Here is a 19,894-nt window from a genome sequence, read left to right on the forward strand (position 1 = left end):
ATAATACTTGTTAGCTTCATGAAGTCAAAAGGTCATAGAAACCTATTCCCATTACCGAGTTATTTCCCATTGTCTTTGACTCTTGGAGGACAGGTCAAAAATTTCCCAGATCCTTCTTTGATCATTTATCTTGGTGCCAGTCTCTTTTCTCAGAGGATTAAAGTGGCCACAGAATATGCATCTCAGATATTAGGTTTCTATACACATTTTCACAGGTCACTCATTACAGATCTTGAGATAGTTTAGCAAAGATAATAGAACAATCCAGAGCAAAGAGAGAGGGCATGTCCTGACAAATGAATAGGTGAGTTGATTGATATGCGCACACATATATGTACATGTGTACATATATACCCACATTTGAATATGCTCATGCTCTGAATAAAGCTGTTTCAAGACAAAAAAGAAGTGAGAAGACCCAGACAGAAAAGACACATCTGAATTAATTAATCCACATTTATTAAGCACTTTATCAGGCAACAGTGCTAAGAGCTAGGAATACAAAATTTAAGAGCAAGATAATTCCTGCCTTCAAGAAACTTCCATTCTAAAAAGAAGTTGGTTAGAGAGAGATGTTTTGGTGTCAGGGAAGGAGCAGACAATTGACATGTTCTTTTAGTAGTGCTAAGGAAACCAAATCCTAAGCAGAACACCTAAATAGGAATGTAAAGGGAAAATAGTGATCAAAAGCCACCTTATTTGCACTGTCTCCCCACATTAAGCCTCCTTTGTGAGTCCTCTCCTTGCACTGGTTTGCTTTATGTCAGTAATATTGCAAAGGGGAGACAGCATAGAGCCATGAAGACATGGATAAAATAGATGGAATATGATGGGGTGTGGGGAGGGAAACCACAGAGGAAGAACCAGGGAATCAGAAAAGACTTCATGTAGAAGAAGGTCCATGAGCTGAGACTTGAAGGAAGCTAGAGGCTAAGAGGCAAAGGGGAAGAAGTAGTGCATTCTGTGCATGGGAGTCAGCTCTTACAAAGGCTTTAAAGTGGACATGGAAGTGCTATGCATAAGGAACAGTAAAGAGGCCAGGTTGCCTGGACCATTATGTATGAAGGGCAATAGTGTATAATAAATTTGGAAATATGATCTGGGGTCAAATTGTGAAGGGCTTTTAAAAGCCCCCAAAGGCGGTTTGATTACAAAAAAGCAAGGTCTTCTGGTTAGTCCTCTCTTGGATCCACACAGGCTGTCCAAGAATGACAGGTCTCAAGGCTTCAGGCACTACCTATTGGCTCATGGAAGCTGGCTCTTCTCCTATGCCATTCTCCCAGATATTCTTCAATCAAGAGTAAAACAAGAAAGCAGAGATGAAGAAATGCAAGGCTTAGAGGGACAAGATAGCTATTAAATACACCTGAAGCCAAGGCTGCCTCACCAATCAGGAGTTACTCTAACAACTTTGGAGCCTGGAGCCCCTGGTTTGTGTCTGACAAGTCTATTTTTCCAAATCTGTTTAATATCCTCTGTCCCTTGCTGGTAGGTTCAAAATTTATCAAGAGATGTTCCCACCTCGTTTTCAAATTCCAACTATGGAAACTTTGGATACACGACACAAAATTAAAAAAGGAGCAAAAGCAGTCCTCCACTTACATATCAAGAAGGTCAGTGAGCAAGATATAAAACTGGGCCTTGTCTCAACCTTGGTGTCCAGCTATTGTCTAGAAGCTCATAGATTGTCATCTCTGAAGGACCACAGAGCCAGAGCCCTAAAGAAATCAGTGAGCTCAATGACAGGCTCCTTTCCCTTGTCCTTCTTCTTTCCCCACTGCCTAGCTGTGTAATCTTGGACAAGTCATTTTACTTCTGAAGGACTCAGCTCTTACTATCTGTAAAATGAGGGTGTGAGTTGGGAGGGTGAGAAAAGTGATGATCTCTAACGTCCAGATCAAACATTCTGTTTAGTTTCTCTGTTGCCTTTCCTTCCCACAATCTGCTCCCATTCTCACAGCCTAATAGATCCCATGGCAGACCACCTTTGCTCACAGTACTTCTATCTCTCTCTCCACAGAAAAAGGGATGGGTTCACTTTAGGGCCATTTTTAGGAGCATCTGCAAATTTCTAAGGGAAATGAAGAAACCACTTGGCCGGCACCAATTTGAGGAATTTCTAAGGAAGGAAATGAAAAGTAAAGAAAGTAAGTACCACTGCCCTTCAGAAACCCTTTTCTTTTGCCGTGGTGACCACTAGGCTCCACTTAGAGGACTACAAGACTCTGCAGAGTGTAGGATCAGTCTTCTTTTAAGTGTCACAAAGTTTGAAGATTGGAAGGACCTTAGAGATCATCAGCACTGGCGAAGACTTGGTGCCCATGCAGAGCCAACACTCAGGGAGCTACTCTGTTCCCCCTCTTCTCAGTGCCCAAGAACATTTTTTGCATGCCCTTGCCTCTCTTTCCAGCTGTCCAAAGCAAGCACTTCCTCCCTTAACTCTCTCCAGTAATGGGGTGGGGGGCTCACAGTAAGCTTGAATTTGTCCTCTGGGCACTCAAACTTGGAAAAGTTTGCCAGTGCTGGAGCTCCTTCACTTTATAGGTGAGGAAGCCAAAGTCTAGAGACATTAAGTGCCTTGCCCAGGGTCAAGCAGGTAATAAGAGGCAGAGGATCTCCAGAGTCTGTGAATGATCTTTCCATTATAGCACCAACCCTGTGACTTCTTAGGAAATAAGAGGTACCCTAGTCCTTTCAGGGGAGAAAGCTGAAGGACCATACCAAATCTACCTAAATTTTCACCTGTGCCACTCTATAGGCACAGTTTAGGGTATGTGACAAGAAGGTTCTCTGCATTGTTCTCTAAGTTAAGACATCCCAGTGGAAGGAAGAACAAATTAGGGAATTTTAGGAGCTTTTTCTTTCCTAGGCTTCCAAACAGCAGAATTCCTTTTCTTCCCCAGCATCCTCTGGAAGCCAGTTCTGAGTCTCTCCTGGAGAAGTCAGTATTCTGCAGCAATGTTCAGCTTTTTTGAGCTTCACTAGAGGTTCTGAAAGCCTTCTCCCGTGGCTTCTGGAAAGGAGCAAAATCATAAGCCTCCAAAGCCACAAAACATCTCTTCAGGTGCCTGTAGTAGCCTACCATTGACTGCTCCTTTTAAATCTGTAAAACTATTCATTTCTTCCAGATTCCATTACTTCATTCATCAAGCAATACAATATTTATGTGCCATAATGCAAAAATGGCAAAAATGCTATAGACAAAATGAAACAGCCCCTGCCCTCAAGGGCCTTATGCTCTACTGTGTAGATTTTAAAATTTATATCCAATACTCCAAGTATGATATTTAATAAGATTTATTATTTAACTTGAAGCAAAAGGAAACTAAAAAGGCTAGAGAAACAGGGAGAGGGCTCACCCAAGCAACTCACGTGAAAGAGAGTCCGAGAGAGGAATTACCCAAAACTTATATACGATCATGTAAAAGATGCATGTAAACTGAAAGGAAAGGGGAATTTGGGGGTGAGGGAAGAATTCTGGGAGATGAAGTCTAAAGAATACAAAATTTCCACTTACACAACTGTGGGAGCAAGTACCACATACACAGTTAAGTAAATACAAGTAGTTGTGGTTCAGAAAGGGCTCTAGACTAAGAATATGGAAAGTTACAAATTCAAATCTTGCCTTCTTCTTACTACAGGAAAATCATATAAAATTCTCTGAGCCTCAGTTTTTCTAACTGGAAAATGGAGACAATAATTCTTAAAGTAACTACTCCACAAGGCCCTTGTAGGGAAAGGGAGATGTGTGGAAAGTACTATGTAATCCTTAAAGCACTAGAAAAATGTCAGCTCTTATTGAGGAGAGGATTCAAACTCTGATCTTCCTGACTTGAAGTCCAGTGCTCTATCCACTAGACCACCTAGCTGCCAGAAAGTCAAATGTCTTATGTCCAGGCTGGATGGTTTTCTCTTAACTTTAGTGTAAGTATTAGCACAGCTAATTTTATTTTTTTTTTAAGTTTTATTGATGCTTTGGGTGTGAGTTTTAAAATCAGACATTTTCCAGTGGGTCCCTAGGAATCATCCCTGTCACACAGAAAACAGTTAAACAAAATCAATACAGCGATTTTGTGTAACAACACATACCATCTTCATCATCCTCTATCTTAATCTCTACTGAGAGAGGAGAGGTGTAATGTGTTTTATCATCTATCCTCTTGACCTGTCACATCCCGATCATTGTCTTTAAACTGAATTTAGCTACGACTGTTTTTATTTACATTATTATAGTCATTGTGTCAGAGGCAGTGTGGCCTAGCAAGCAAGAATGCTGGACTTTTAATCAGGAAGATATGAGTTCAAATTCAGACTTTGTTACTCACTGGCTATGTGACCATGGATAAATCACTTAACCTTTCTAAGTTTCAGTTTGCTCATCTATAAAATGGAAATAACTGTCAGGGACTGAGGTCTCATGACCTGAAAAGGCAAAGGTCTGTTGACCCCTGATGTCAGGTGAGGTCCAGGGTCTGACTAAGGCTGAGATCCCTCAGCTTCCACATTTCCCACCAACACAATAACTGATTCCCTCAGTTTCCACATTTCCCAACAAAGTTGTTGATAGAGGTTATAATCTTTTCCCAGGCTTCTTCCCCACACCTTTTCTCCCCAGACAGAAAAATATGTTTTATCAGCACCTGCTTCTCCCCTTTCTCAGTTCCTGTTATATCCCCAGTTACCCCACCATCAGTTCCTTGCTCAAGACTCATCTCTCAAGGCTTACCTTGTTTTGAGAAAGTTGCTTGAATTTTCATGAGAAAAATTCCTTGTGGTTTCTGCCTTTATAAGCTCGTGTATTCACTCAATAAACTGCACTTAGTTGCCACCAGCAATCAAGGCCCTTCTGACCCCTAACTTTAACTTGACTCTTTTTTCCCCATCCCTTATCCTGGAGTACTCTTGGGCCCATTCAACCCCTCCTTTGGGGCTTTTACAAATAACAATATAGGATCCTTGCCTTGAAATTGTTGTGAGGGTCCAATGAGATAATGCATGTAAAACATTTTGCAGACTTTAAATCAATGCCAGTCATTATTATTTTTCTCAAGTACATTCTCATGGCTCCAGCTTCAGCCAAAATATTCAAAATTTGTATACAATCTGAGGAGAGAGAAGCTGTGGGTCAGGGAGTAGGTACATAATTCATCCAAAGCCTTGTCCTGGGCTGACTTTGTGGCTTGCTCTTTGTGTCCAAAAGGTTAATTTCTGAGTCTAAGAGAATGGCTATCTAATAACCCCAAGATCTAGGTCCTCTAGATCAGTGGCGTCAAACTCAGATAGAAACAGGGACCACCAAACTATCTATCAGGATCTTCATGAGCCACATATTGACTTTAAAAAGCATATATTAACCACAGAGGTTTTATGGTATTTTTATTTATTGTTAAATGTTTTCTGATTACATTTTAATCTGGCTCAGCCCTGACCCAGAAGGACTGTGGATCACATCATGTTGAATATTTCTGTTTTGTAGTAGTTTCTCTCTTGATTTTAGATGCTCACTAAGGGCTTCAGGCTCATGAAAGTCAAATAAATGCTCAACTCTATTCTCTGTCTCTGTCTCTGTCTGTGTGTGTGTATGTGTGTCTCTCTCTCAGACGCAGCTGCATCCAAAATCACAAGTGCAAATCCAGTCACACCTGTCAACCCAAACTTAAACCCAAATGCTCCTCCTGTCTCCCCAAAGCCTCCCACCGACCTTGAATATGAAGATTTTACATATACAAAGCGCAGGTTGTTTGGCCATAAAACAATCATCGTCAATTTCCTGGTCAATGACTTAGGTTATTTTATTGAAATACAGAAGTAAGTTGACAACCACTCTGTTCTTCTTGCCCTCCTTTTCTACTGTCCATCTTTCCTCTTGGCCAGGATTTGCCCATGGTGCCCAAGCAAAATGGATTGGCTTTTCTATATGGTAGAATTTGAGGAGGAGGCAAGGGGAAATCAGTTAGCCTCCTGCCTAAAAAAAAAAAACACATCCCCCCAATGCTCATCATGATTTCTGACGTTTTTACCAATAGAGATTTATTCTTTGAAACTTCAAGGCTTTTCACCCTTCAAAAGTTTTCTACTAAAATGAAAAAAACCTTAGAAGTTATTAGTATAACTTAGTATACTAATATTAGTATACTATAAAATTAGTATAAATAACTCCCTTGAGTCGTTATTTAAAAGTTCTTGATTTTTTGTACAATTGATTTAGCTTCTTGTATATTTGAGTGATTAGACCTTTATCTGAGTTTTTTGTTATAAAGATTTTTTTCCCAATTTCTTGTTTCCCTTCTAATTTTGGTAGCATTGGTTTTGTCTATACAAAAACTTTTTAGTTTAATGTAGTCAAAATTATTTATTTTACATTTTGTGATTTTTTTCTAATTCTTGCTTAGTTTTAAAATCTTTCCCTTCCCATAGATCTGACAAGTATTTTAGGAATATTCCTTTTAGGAGTGACAAAATATGCCTATTGCTAGCCACAGGGCACAACGCATAAACTGAATTTGGAGTCAAGAAGACATGGGTTTGAATATTGCTTCAAAAATGTACTAGCAGTGTGATCTTGAGCTTATCTCAGTTTCCTCATTTATAAGATGAGAATGATAGCTGTGTCTATCTCAGGGTACTTGTGAAGATGAAATGAGATAATAGATTAAAGTACTATGTAAACCTTAATGTGAAATGGTTGTTATCATCATATCATTATTATTTTGTTATCAATCATAGATGATTACAGTTGTAATTTGAGACCATCTAGTCCAATCTTCTAGGGCAGTGATGGGCAAACCACGGCCTGCAGGCCAGATGAGGCCCCCTAAAATGTTCTATCAGCCATGAGACATTATTCTTAATCTGACGAATATAATGAGTAGGATACAATACAATAAAACTTCAAAAGAGTTGCCTTAGAAACAGACTGACAGATGAGCATTTCTTTTCCTTTGGGCCCCCTCTTTAAAAAGTTTGCCCATCACTGGTCTAGGGCACAGAGTAAAAGGAAATGGGAAGCTTCTCCAGTATTTTTGCCAATAAAACCCCAAATAGGGTCATGAAGAGTTGGACATGCCTAAAAATTGACTGAGCAATAAGTCCAACCTTCTCCTGTTATCTGAAGAGACAGAAGTCCACAGAGATAAATTTACTTGGTCAAAGTCATACAGCTAATAAATGAGAAAGCTTGAATTTAAGTAGAGATATCTAATTCCAAGTGCACTGTTCTTTCTTCCATACCTTGATGCAAGAGACTACCTGTCCAAACCTTGAAAAATTCAATACACAATTAAGCCACCACTATGTTTACATCATAGGACATGACAGCTTATAATCGACCTTCTGATTCAAATCCTTTATCCAAGGAAGAGGGATGGGAAGTTTCTACCAAACCAAAAAGTACCTCTTCCACCTGTTCATGGTTGTGTGAAATTCATTGAACGGGGGAGTCCTTTCATTCCACTATTATAAAATATAGAATGAAAATACCCCCAGGAGGGGTAAAATTTTTACTTAAAAATTAATTCATCACAAGTTAGAAATAAATACCTGATGAATGGCAGATCTTTTCATGGGAAGGGATTTTTGTATGGAAGGAAACAAGAAAGCAAGAGGATCCAGAGCTTTTAGAAGGAATTGTGGGGATAAAACTTCCCCCCAAAAGGGAAGATTTGGACTCCTGACAATGAACTGTACTGATTTCCCAATTTTGCTGAGAATCAGTCCAAAGGAGAGAGTCCTTTAGGCTAAGGAAAAGTGCTTGTGTCTGGTGTCTTCTGTCTCCAATGATCTGACTTTTTCCTTCTCGGTATCCCACTCAACACTGTCTCAGATACAATAACATGGTCGCTTCAGCCTTGGTACTGCAAGTTAATAAGGTCTTCAATGAAAATGATGTTGCACTCTTGAAAGCCAAAGGATATATTATCTACAAGCTTTTCCTTTCATCTGAGATTCCTCCCAAACTTCGGGTAAGAGGGGGGGATCTAAGCTCAACTCTAGACTTACTTCTAGGAGTTTGTCCTGCTAGTGTGCCCCCTCAGAAACTACCAAGGTCAACTTATATATTAAATAATAAACTCCTTGGATTGATTGGCTTCCTATCTTAGTCTAGCCTGACACCCAAACTTCCACTGATGGCAGAAAAGAAGGGCAGGACTCTTTAGGGGAAAAAATGTCACTTTCTTCCTTAGAGATGGGCGAGGAACTTTGACCTACCCCCATAGTGACAAAAATTTTCTTTTCTTTGGGTAGGTGAATATTACTGAAACCATGAAAGAAGTCATCCACAATGCAATTACGGACGGACGCATGGATCGCACTGTCTTCCATAATTCTGTCATGACTATTTTCCCTATTCTTATGCACTTTTGGAAAAAGTAAGTATCATCTTTAGTACCATAAAGCTAGAATTAAACTTAATTTAACTCCCTTATTTTTAGTGATGGAAAGACTGAGGACCAAAGAGGAAAAGAGACTTGCCTAAGGTCACAAGGCAAGTCAGAGGCGGAGTCAAGATAGAAATTAATCTCCTGAAGCTTATTCCAATAGATTTTTTTTTTCTTTTCTCTGTCTCTTAGGATGGTTACGAAGTCAGGGAATCTCACTTGTCTTTTCCAGATAGCCATTGTATCCCTCTCTAGTTCCCCTTTTCAGATGTTCCTATTTAACATTTAAGAAATTTCTTTACCTTTCATTTCAATCCCTTTATGTCTGTCATTGGCTTATTCTAAACACTGACAAATGAGCGGCCAATAATAATAATAAAAAAATAATAAAGTAGATAACATGGTCTGATGATCATGACCCTAAAATATAAGTAAAGAGATGTGATTTTTTTTTGGCTTCCATTTGAATGAATGAAAAAAAAACACTCATTAAGAACTTAGGATGTGTCAAATGCTATGCTAATTTTTGCTGGGGATACAAAAAGGAAAACTGACTTCTCTCAAGGATTTCGGTCTCTAAATGAGAAAGACAATACACAAAAGAAAGTGCAACTGCAGGGCACAACAAGATTCAAGGATCCTTAAGCTTCAATGGTGACAAGAAATAGAGACAGAGAAGAAGGTCAGATAGTAAGGTCTAAAGGAAAGAAGGAAACAAGCATTAATTAAGTGACTATTGTATGTCACGCAGTGTCCTAAGCATTTTACAAATATTATCTCACTTGATCCTCACAATAACTGTGAGAAGGTAGGCTGTTATTATCACGTCCATTTTGCTGTTGAGGAAACTGAGACAGAAAGAAATTAAGTGATTTGCCCAGAGTCACAAGGCTAGTAAATGGCAAGCCAGATTTCAACGTAAGTCTTCCCAAATCCAGGGCCAGCACTCTGTTTACTATGCTATCTAGCTAAAGGACCTTAAGACACAATGGCTACTCAAAGAATAAGGCTTGATGGTCCTCCATTTCACTGGAAGGAATACAGTTGGTGACTTCCTCTCATCCAACCCCTGTGAACAGTCAACCTAGATTGGGAAGGAAGGAAAACAATATATTTGTTGGAACAAATTAAGATCCCTAAATTACATTTTCTTCTGCTATTTGATGAGGATAGCAATATTTTTTTCAGAATTATCAAGACTTCTAAAAAAAGATTGTTTACCACTTGCCATTCTTCTTTTAAAGAACTCATTCATTGATATCTTGTTTGAGATACTGCACTCTTGCTTTTACATTTTTACCTAAAGCATAATAAATCCTTCTCCAGTCCCTCATTTTAGCCCTCTAAATTTTTGTTGCAAATGTACTCTTTGCGGAAACATATCAGTGGATTCTCCTTTCTAATACATTGTTACCCTCCTCTGTTTTATGGGTGGACTCATACTGTTCCCATTCATTATTATGATTGTTAATTATTTACCTGATTCATCCCTTCTTAGCTTTTCTCCTCTGTTCCACCCCATTCCTTTACAAAGAAGTGGGTAAAGAAAGAAAAAACTGATCACTATTAGTAATCTGTAATTGGTCTATTGCTACTCTTTTGCCTCCTCTCTCTTCAGGCTTAAACCCTGATCTCTGGTTCTAAAACTTCCTTTTTAATCATCTTTTATGGCCAGTCCTTAAAGTTAAATGTATTTTGTTTGTGACTATTTCTTGTCTGAATCTACTCTCCCTCTTAATATTTTCCTTTGCCTCTCTATCCCTTACAGAGTTAAATTGGTACTTCTATGCCAAACTCTGCATGTATTTAACACAGTCTGTTTCAGATAATAATGAACGGATGCCTACTCTCTTCCCCCACCCAATCCTTATTTTGTTTGTATGTTCTTCTTCCTTTGCTCTTCCCACTTATGTGATATAGTAATATTTTTTCTTTATTTCTTCTCTGGTGTATTTTTTTTCCTTTCATTTTCTTTTCTCTCTTAAAACCAGCTATAAAGAAAACACCAAATCCAGGTTCTTTGTTTTGATGCCATTAGGATTCTTACAGGACTTTTCTCTCACATTAGAATGTAAGCATCATTATTTAGTATTCAATCATCACCTTTCCAGATTTCTCTTGACTCCTGTGTTTTTATTTCAAAGTTTCTACAGAATGTTTGAAAATATTACAAAATTGTATTAAAATATTTTCCATTGCAGTATTATACACAGTAAATTATTCTTGGGTATAAGCCATTATCTTCCACCTTTTGGAGTACTATGTTTTGTGTGATTCTGACTTGTAGTTTCTTAATAGTTGAACTTTCTTTTTGGATGCTACCAATATTTTTTTTTCCATAGGCATGGAAGCTCTGGATTTTGACTCTGATATTCCTATATACTTTCAATTTGGGGTTTCTTCTAGGAGATGAGCAAAGGATCCTCTTGATTTTTTTACTTGAAATATGTTCCTCAGTTTCTTGTTTGCTCATGGATCAAATGACATGAAATATGTAAAGTATCTTAGAAAATTAAAGAGCTATTTAAATTCTATCTTTACTATTAGCTATTATTATCATGGTTTATAGGGAATCTAGTGATTACTATTGACTTGTTTAACAGGTCAATTGTTTTTTGTTTTTTGTGTTTTTTTATTTTAAACCCTTAACTTCTGTGTATTGACTTATAGGTGGAAGAGTGGTTAAAGGGTAGGCAATGGAGGTCAAGTGACTTGCCCAGGGTCACACAGCTGGGAAGTGTCTGAGGCCGGATTTGAACCTAGGACCTCCCGTCTCTAAGCCTGGCTCTCAATCCACTGAGCTACCCAGCTGCCCAGAGGTCAATTGTTTTTGATAGTAAATAATTTACATTTTCTTTTTTTTCTGATATTTTTACTTTTTAATAATAATATATCTGTATTATTACATAATAATAGCTATAATTTACATAATGCTTTAAGGTTCACAGGGTGCTTACATATGCTTATTTCAAACATTTTCTCTTGCCTTATGGAATCATTGGAGTTCCTTTTGATTCATTATGTTTTTTGATGTCTCTACTTCAGTACTTTTGATGTTTCTACTGCTTTCAATACTTTTGAATTCTCTACTACTTTAGTACTCCACTTTTTATTCAAAAACTTTTCTTCTACTTTCATTTTTTTTCTTTCTGAGCTTTCATGTCTAATTTCATCTTTCATTTCTTGCTTCATTTTCTGCCTACTTTTGCAGACTTTGTAGCCAAGCCATTTTTTCCCCTCTGAGGTTCAGCTTATAGTTGTGGAATTATTCTCTTTTTCTAGGTTTATCTCTTAAGTTTCTCTTAACTCATAATATTTTTTTTGGTATTTTTTCTTTTTATAGATATTTTCAGCTTCATTTCTTGTTTTGGAATTCTGTACATAGGCCAGTCCACTCCAGATTGGGTAGGCTCTGCTTGGTTCTTCAATTATTGATGCAACTTCAATTTGGGTGGGGTGATTTTAGACTCTGCTCACTGACTTAATTCCTAAATTCTGTCTGAGTCTCCTGGTAGTATCCTGCAGCTTCTGGCTTAAGGAAATTAAATTGGTTATTATTTCATAATCAGTTCTATGCTATAATGGATCCATTTCCATATTGTTGCTCCATTTTAAATTAATTATTTGAGTCACATTTGTTTAAAAGTTTAGACTTCTGCTGAATTTAAAGTTATAATTAAAGAGAAAAACTCTCTAGTTCTTGGGGAAATTCCAGGACATCTCTTTGCTATCTTTAAAGTCCTACACGCTGACCTGGTGTATTTTCCATAAGCTATATTGTCTAGCATTGACTGCTCTTATACAATTAAGGAAGGTCTTAGCTCCCTCTTATGAGCCAGGGAAATCTGCTATCTTTGGTCCACTAACAATGTCCTCAGGATGCTGATGGATTCAATAAATCCATCAAGAATTCTTTAATGACAGAGAGGAGTGGTTGCTAGCTCTATGTGGGTGCTTAGCCCACTTCCATTGATATAACCAATCATATTGTCCCCACCTCCATGATACTGTTAGCCCTGTAACCAATCACATTGTTTTCCTGACCTTCTGCATTCTGTTCTTTGTTTTACGTTTATAAAAGGGGCCAGGGGAGGGGAGGGGAAGCTGGGGCAGCTAGGTGGTACAGTGGATGGGCTATCAGACCTGGAGTTGGGAGGACCTGGGTTCCAAATCTGTCCTCAGACACTCTCTAGCTGAGTGACTCTGGGCAAGTCACTTAAGCTTATTTGCCTAATCCTTGCCCCCCTTCTGTCTTAGACTTGCCACTGAGACAGGTAGTAAGGTTGTTTTTGTTTTTTGTTTTTTAAAAAGGAGCTGTGATTTCTCCTTTGGATCATTGGCCTAACTAAGGTAGTGCCTTGACACCCACTTTGTTAATAGCTTCAAACCCTGCTAATAAACTAATAAAACTTGGAACTTGGAACCTCCGTTTAACTCTTATTCAATCCTACCAAGCTTAAGCTGTACTGTTCCTTCTCAATTCTAAATTGGCTGTTGTTGGTTCCATCATTTGCTGTATCCTTGACAAGCCCCAGTTGGATGTTAGAAATGATGCTGGCATCATGCCTCCTACACAGTTTCCCAGGAACTAGTGAACCAGATAGTGTCTCTGTCTTCTGCCATCGCTCCCAAGACTCCTAGAATTGCCATGACAAGGCCATGCCTCATCTTTCTTCTCAATGAGCTAGGAAGGCTAATTTTTTCTCTGCTTCTGTTCTGACAGGCCAGAGTTGAGACCTGATGCCTCTCCTTTCCCCAGCTCTTCCAGCTTCTGACTGGTACTTGAGTTTGGCTTTCCCAGGTACAACCCTTCTTTCCACCATTGATGGCTCCCCCATGAGGCTTCTCCTTCTGCTGTTTCTAGTGTCTTGCCATCTTTTTGTGTAATTTGAACCTGAATGGAGGAATTTGCTTCTGATTCTTATTAGTTTTATTACTAATCTTTCTTGGGTCTTTTTTGGATCTGTGTTGGGATTTATGTGAAACACCTGAGCTTTTCAGTGACCTTCCCTTTTGCAATCTTTTAACTGGAAGTCTTTCTGTGTTCTTTTGAAAGATAAATGGAATAGTTTCCTTGAAAACTGTATATGCATATTTATAAACTTTTAATGATTATTATGAACATAATTGAGCTTGCCAAGTGTTTATGTCTTCTCAAAAGAAAGGCATTAGAAAATTTCCTCAGTTTGCCATATATGTCTTTGGGGGGAAAGGTTAGCAGCTACATGTGAAAGTAACAGTAATTGTGCATATTTTCTTTTCATTTTCTACCTTGTATAGTTCAAACCTCCCAATAACTTTGTGGCATTTCTGCTACACTGCAAAGTTGACAAATCACTTTCTACATCACAACACACAGAGCTCAAGTACTAGGATAGCAATTTTATAAGTGATGTTACTGACTCAGGTTCACACAGCTTGTAAAAGAAAGAGCTAATATTTAAACTCTTGGTCTCCTGAGTTTAAGACCAGAGCTCTGAGTCTCAAAATTTTCCAAATGGAAGAGATCTCAGTTGCCATATAGCATAATTCATGCACAAAGGAATTCTCAGTCTAATATTCCAAACAAGTAGTCATTGGACCTCTATTTGATGCCCCCTAATGAGGAGAGAACAATTAGATTTCCAGGAAGCCTATTCTACTTTGGGACAATTCTCATTGTTAAAAAAGGGTTTGGGTTTTTGTTTTTTGTTTTTTGTTTTTTTATTTGGTTTTGCAATCATCGAGCCTACATTTAGCTCTTTGCACATTTCAAACAGTATAGTGTTTTAAAAAATACTTACCTTCCATCTTAGAATCAATTCTAAGTTTCAGTTCCAAGGCAAAAGAATGGTAAAGGCTAGAAAATTGGAATTAAGTGACTTCTTCAGGGTCACCCAGCCTAGGAAGTGTCTGAGATAAAATTTGAACCTAGGATTTCTTGTCTCTAGGCCTGGCTCTCTATCCACTGAGCCACCTAACTGTCCCTACTAGTGTTTTGAAGATTCTAAATATAGTTCTAGTTTGGGCTTTTTTATAGGAACAATAGAGAAATTAATGAGATTTCTTTTTTTTTCTGAGAATACTTATTTGAAAAATCTATTTACTATTAATAAGTGAGAAACAGAGCAATAGTGGTATATAGTAGATGTTGGAAACTCAATATAAAGGGAAAAGGGAGAAAATAAAGAAACTTGGGGGATTTAAGAATATCTATAGAATTAGCTGGAAGAAAAGAGCAGCTTTCAAAACTTTCCCTAGTCTGAAGTATGAGACATATTTGGAGATAGAGATCAGTTCTAGATCTATGGGTTCATCAGTGAAGGAATACATATAGGTCAGCAACTCTTACTTAGCAACACCTTTATAAGTGGAATAGAATTAATTGGGGCAATTAGAGATTAAATGACTTGCTCATGATCACATGACCATTATTTATTAGTGGCATGACTGAATTTAGGTCTTTTTTATGCTAGGAAAATATTCCATATTTTCAGGGCAATGCTTATGGAGTCTATCAGTATGGTTTAAGCCCCAAAACAGTTTGTGGAAAATTAGTTTGGAAAATAATTATAATGCTAGCTCCATTGAGAATGCTTACTTACATATTTACAATATGACACATGCCTTAGTTAGGATTTAACTAGGTTTCCATTTAGGTGTGTCTTTTGCTGGTCCCTGAACTGGTTTCTATTTTTATTGAGTATGATTTCATAAAGGATATGCTTTAAAAATATTCTGCCTTTTTATGTTTTTTTCCAATTCATAAACATGGGCCATCTTTAATTTTGGTAACAAGCTATATGTGCTATGTGGGGAAAAATAACATGTATAGTCTTTGACAATTCCATTAAGAAGGTGCTATAAGTCTTTTGGCCTTAAGTTCTCCAATATTTTGTTCAATTCTACAATTTTCCTTTTCTGTTTTTCCTTTCTCTTTGATTTGTCTGACAGAGAGACTCTACAATTTCCTACTATTATTGAATAACTACTTCTATGATCTCTCTACTAAATATAACTCATTAAAAAGAAAACAATAGGGGGCAGCTGGGTAGCTCAGTGGATTGAGAGCCAGACCTAGAGACAGGAGGTCCTAGGTTCAAATTTGACCTCAGACATTCCCAGCTGTGTGACCCTGGGCAAGTCACTTCACCCCCATTGCCTACCCTTACCACTCTTCTGCCTTGGAGCCAATACACAGTACTGACTCCAAGATGGAAGGTAAGGGTTTAAAAAAAAAAAAAAGAAAAAAGAAAACAATAAAAATCTGATAGTTGCTAATTAGTGTCTATCAAAATGACTAACAAAAAAATTAAGACTTACCAGCTTTTAAGAAATTACATATTTTGGTGCAAAAGATAAAAATAAACTTAAACATCCACCCACTAAATTTCAGCTCTTACCTGTCACTGTTTAACTCTAGTTCAATTGATCAAAGCAAAACAGAAACTTACCTGGAACTTTCTTGAGTAACGTACATTGTTCAAACATATATTGGTTCATGGCAGCTCTCAGTTTGCTCTTTTATACATGTCTTTGGAGCTATTCGGTCCTAAACCAAAAATTCCCTTCAGATGAACCCACAACTTTTACTTAGCTACTTACTATTAATTAGAGGTGGATTTCTTGTCCTATTACCACCACCCACTCTCTTTCTCTGTGCTTACTCCTAATGGTTGTTTCCATTCTGTAATCAGAAGCAATTTTTCCCACAGGTACTGTTTATCTAAAGTCAAGCAGCTCTACTTGTCTTCTGTAAGAAAGAAGAAGCGTATATCTCCTGCCATTGCATCTCCTAAACCGCCTCAGTGGAGTGGGGGTAAGCTCGGATTGTGGTTCTTGATTCTTCAGCAGCAATCAGCACAGAATCTGCAAGAGAAAAAATCCTGGGACTAATTAAGATGGTTTGGCAGAAGGGAATGAGTCTCAGTGTAGGAGTTGGTTCACTGTCTCTAAATGATCTGCATATAATGCATTTGAGGTGTCAAGAAAGTATCAGAGAGATTTGATATTTTTTAACCTTGCATGGCCCTCAGAGGCAGGGTATCAGACTTCATTCATCATTACATCTTTGTTGTATAAGATATAAGTAGATGAAGCAGTCAGTCTTCTCCAATTTGAGGAGTGCTTTGTCCAAAAAAAGACCGTCAGATAAAGTACTTATTGAAGGCTCATTTCTTTGGGTCAATGAGCTCTTTAAAAAAAAATAGGGGAGGGGGGCAGCTGGGTAGCTCAGTGGATTGAGAGCCAGGCCTAGAGATGGGAGGTCCTAGGTTCAAATCTGGCCTCAGACACTTCCCAGCTGTGTGACCCTGGGCAAGTCACTTGACCCCCATCGCCTACCCTTACCACTCTTCTGCCTTAGAGCCAATACACAGTATTGACTCTAAGACAGAAGGTAAGGGTTTAAAAAAAAATAGGGGAGTTAGGGGGCAGTTAGGTGGCTCAGTAGTTTGAGAGCTTGGCCTAGAAACAAAAGGTCCTGGGTTCAAAACTGACCTCTCAGATACTTGTTATCTATGTAATCCTGGGTAAATTACTTAATCCCCATTGTCTAGCCTTTACCACTTTTCTCCTTTGAAATTAAAAATAGGAAATGTTGCTCATGGCAGTAGACATTACTAATAACTTATCTAAAATTGTCATTTTTGTCATTTAAAGATACAATTTAAAAGTTTATGGCATTAAAAATGCAGATACCCCTGTAAATGTTAACATTCATTTGGTTATACATCATTCCCACTTCAGAGTAAATTAGCTTAATCAGATACTTTTTCCTTAACAGTTAGCTAAAATCAGTTAGGAAATGGGAAGGTTTCTTTTTAGTTTTCTGGGTTTTTTTTGAGAGTAGAAAGACCTGCATTCAAGTCCCACCTCTGATATACTAGCTCTGTGACAGAGAAATCATTTAATCTCTCAATATATTTAGACAACTTGCATACAAAATGACTGCTCAATAGCATTTATAAAGGGAGCATCCTAAATAGAAAAGTCCTCCACTTCAATGAAATAATAGGTCTAAACCACTTTTTAAAAAGAGTTTAATGTTTATTTGTTTTGTTTGGCTTTCATTTCCCTCCTTCATTTCTCCATTTATAGGGGACTATTCCATCTTGAGATTTTCTCTGTGCAAGGGTATTGAGTGGCTGCTGCCCCAGCCCCGGGAAGAAGTAGTACATCTGAGTCCAGTTCTGTTATGTAAGTCTGTTGATGTCAAGTTGATTTGGCCGAATGAGCTGGCTAATAGCCCTTACACGAGAGCCGATCTCAGGCCTTTGGAGGGAAGAGAGATCAGATTTATTCTCCTTGGCCCCAGAGAGCAGAACTGGAAGAAATGGATGCAAATTGCAGAGGCAGATTTTGACTCTTATAAGGAAAATGTTCTGTCATCCTCCTTTCCCTGGATCAAAGTCCCTTTTCCCTGTATTCCCCCACCTTTCTAATTCCATGTTCTTTTCTCAAGTCTCTTACTATCTGACAATTCTGCCTCTTGAAAGAGCAAAAAAATGTCATAGCAGACAAATGTCTGGAGATGGACTTTCTGACCTTAAAGTCAGTCTTCAATGCCTGATATCAATACCTGAGACCCAGTACTCAGGCCATATTGAATCAATATAAGTTACTTCAAACCCCTCAGAGAGATGAATCAGCATTAAAGCCAGTAGATGGTATTCTTTAGCTGGTTCAATTTTAAGATATCCCAACTCCCTAGCTGTGAGAGCAGGTGAACTGATTCACTGTCCAAGAAAGCTTAGTACAGGAAAGCAGCCAAGAGAAAGCACTGGAAAGTTATACTGAGAATCAAGAACATCTCGAGATATGGCCCCAGGTAGATATAACTATCCCAGCTCCATCAGCATTAAGATTTTTATGTCTAAGGATAGCCAAGAATCCTAGAATAAGTCTTTCTCTTAGCGCTAGAGACTTCCTATATGTTAGATCAATAATGGCAAACCTTTTAGAGATGGAGTGCCAGGCCCCACCCCGACCCCACCCTTAGACTGAGTGCCCTGCCGGTCCCCCACCAGAGACTGAGTGCCACACCATGCCCCTTCCCCAGAGACTAAGCACAATACCCCACCCCCTAACCCCAGACAGAGGAAGAAGGAAGCATTCTCATTAGGCTGCTGGGCAAAGGGATGGGTGATGTGAAAAAAATGTCATCAGGCATGGTGTAGAGGTGGGGAGGAGGGAGCAGCTCCACCCAAGTCCCTCTGCCTTTCTAGTAAGGAACTGGGTGGTGAGAAGGAGTACAGCAATGTGCCCATAGAGATCACTCTGCATTCTATCTTTGGCACCTTTGCCATAGATTCACCATGACTGCATTAAATGTTTGGTCCCTATTTTCTACCTGTCCATGGTCTTTAGGTTGGAACAAGCAGAAGGTAATATACCTATGCCAAGATATGGGACCAGCTGTATACAATCCCCTATGACCCATGGCATCTAGAATTTTTAACTGCAGCATACAGGATGTAAAACTTGTGGCAGCCAATGGCCTTGCCTCCACCCCCAGGAGACAAGGTGTCCCATCTTAGTGTAGTAGACATGATTTTTAAAAATGTCTCTTCTGCTCTGGATCATGTGGAGATAGAATTAACTCTCCCTTTGTCTGTTTTTATCAAGAATTTAAAATACCCCTACTTAACACATGAGTGAGAAAATCTACACGGGAGAAACCTTATAAATGCAAGCAACGTGGAAAGACATTCAATCAGAGTTCCAATCTTGCTATACATCAAAGAATCCACACTAGTGAAAAACCTTATGAATGCAAACAATGTGGAAACCTCACCCAGCCCACACACAAGAAAGGATTGACAAATTGATAGCTCTTTCTTGATTCTATAGGTGGTATACCGTACATGGGCATTCTTAGTTGGTAGAGCAATTTGGTTAATTCTGATAATGAATTTGGCATGCTAACTAGTTACATGACCCCCAAGTAGTTGGTGTCCCAACTTCTTTCATTCAGCCACCCTAGATTAAGCAATAACAGATCTGGGATGCCCTTAGATGTCTGAGGCTGCAAGTCCACTACACTGACTGCCTCAGTGTGTGCCTACCCTATGCTAGTAGGCATGGGTAACCCCATTCATTGAACCCCATTCATGATGGGAATCAGGGATTGCAATTATTCCCCATGAATGAGGAATTCCCAGTAAGTGGGAGTCATAAGCTTGTGCTGATTAAGTCCCTGTCCTTTATGGATTCTCTGGTGTAGAGCAAGAATGAAACTCCATTTGAATGTCTTTCCACATTGCTTGCACTCATAAGGTTTCTCCCCAGTGTGGATTTTCTAATGTACAGCAGGTTTGGAACTCATTTTGAATTCCCTTTCCACATTGCTTACATTTATAAGGTTTCTTTCCTGTGTGAATTCTCTCACTTAAGTGTTAAGTTAGGGGTATTTTAAGTTCTTGATTTGATAACTAAAAATAGACAAAGGGAGAGCTAATTTTGTCTTCACAATCCCCCCTGTGATTCTACTGGGAGATGAGCATGTTGAAATCCCCCATATTTACATGCCTAGTCTC

General features: G+C 38.5%; 1 protein-coding gene across 1 annotated transcript in view; it reads left to right on the plus strand.

The window, feature by feature from the left end:
- Nucleotides 1–17,800, plus strand: part of RGSL1 (regulator of G protein signaling like 1) — a gene marked incomplete at its 5' end in the record, with an annotated part of 53,648 nt that extends 35,848 nt beyond the window's left edge. The window contains 7 exons of the mRNA XM_044674899.1: nucleotides 1,493–1,613; nucleotides 2,021–2,147; nucleotides 5,601–5,808; nucleotides 7,823–7,961; nucleotides 8,245–8,369; nucleotides 16,073–16,176; nucleotides 17,457–17,800. Of these exons, the coding sequence (XP_044530834.1) occupies nucleotides 1,493–1,613; nucleotides 2,021–2,147; nucleotides 5,601–5,808; nucleotides 7,823–7,961; nucleotides 8,245–8,369; nucleotides 16,073–16,176; nucleotides 17,457–17,800 (1,168 nt within the window). The remainder of the gene's footprint in view (nucleotides 1–1,492; nucleotides 1,614–2,020; nucleotides 2,148–5,600; nucleotides 5,809–7,822; nucleotides 7,962–8,244; nucleotides 8,370–16,072; nucleotides 16,177–17,456) is intronic.
- Nucleotides 17,801–19,894: the final 2,094 nt, after the last annotated feature.

Source organism: Gracilinanus agilis, chromosome 4, assembly GCF_016433145.1.
Source record: "Gracilinanus agilis isolate LMUSP501 chromosome 4, AgileGrace, whole genome shotgun sequence".
In the NCBI taxonomy this organism is placed as follows: Eukaryota; Metazoa; Chordata; class Mammalia; order Didelphimorphia; family Didelphidae; genus Gracilinanus; species Gracilinanus agilis.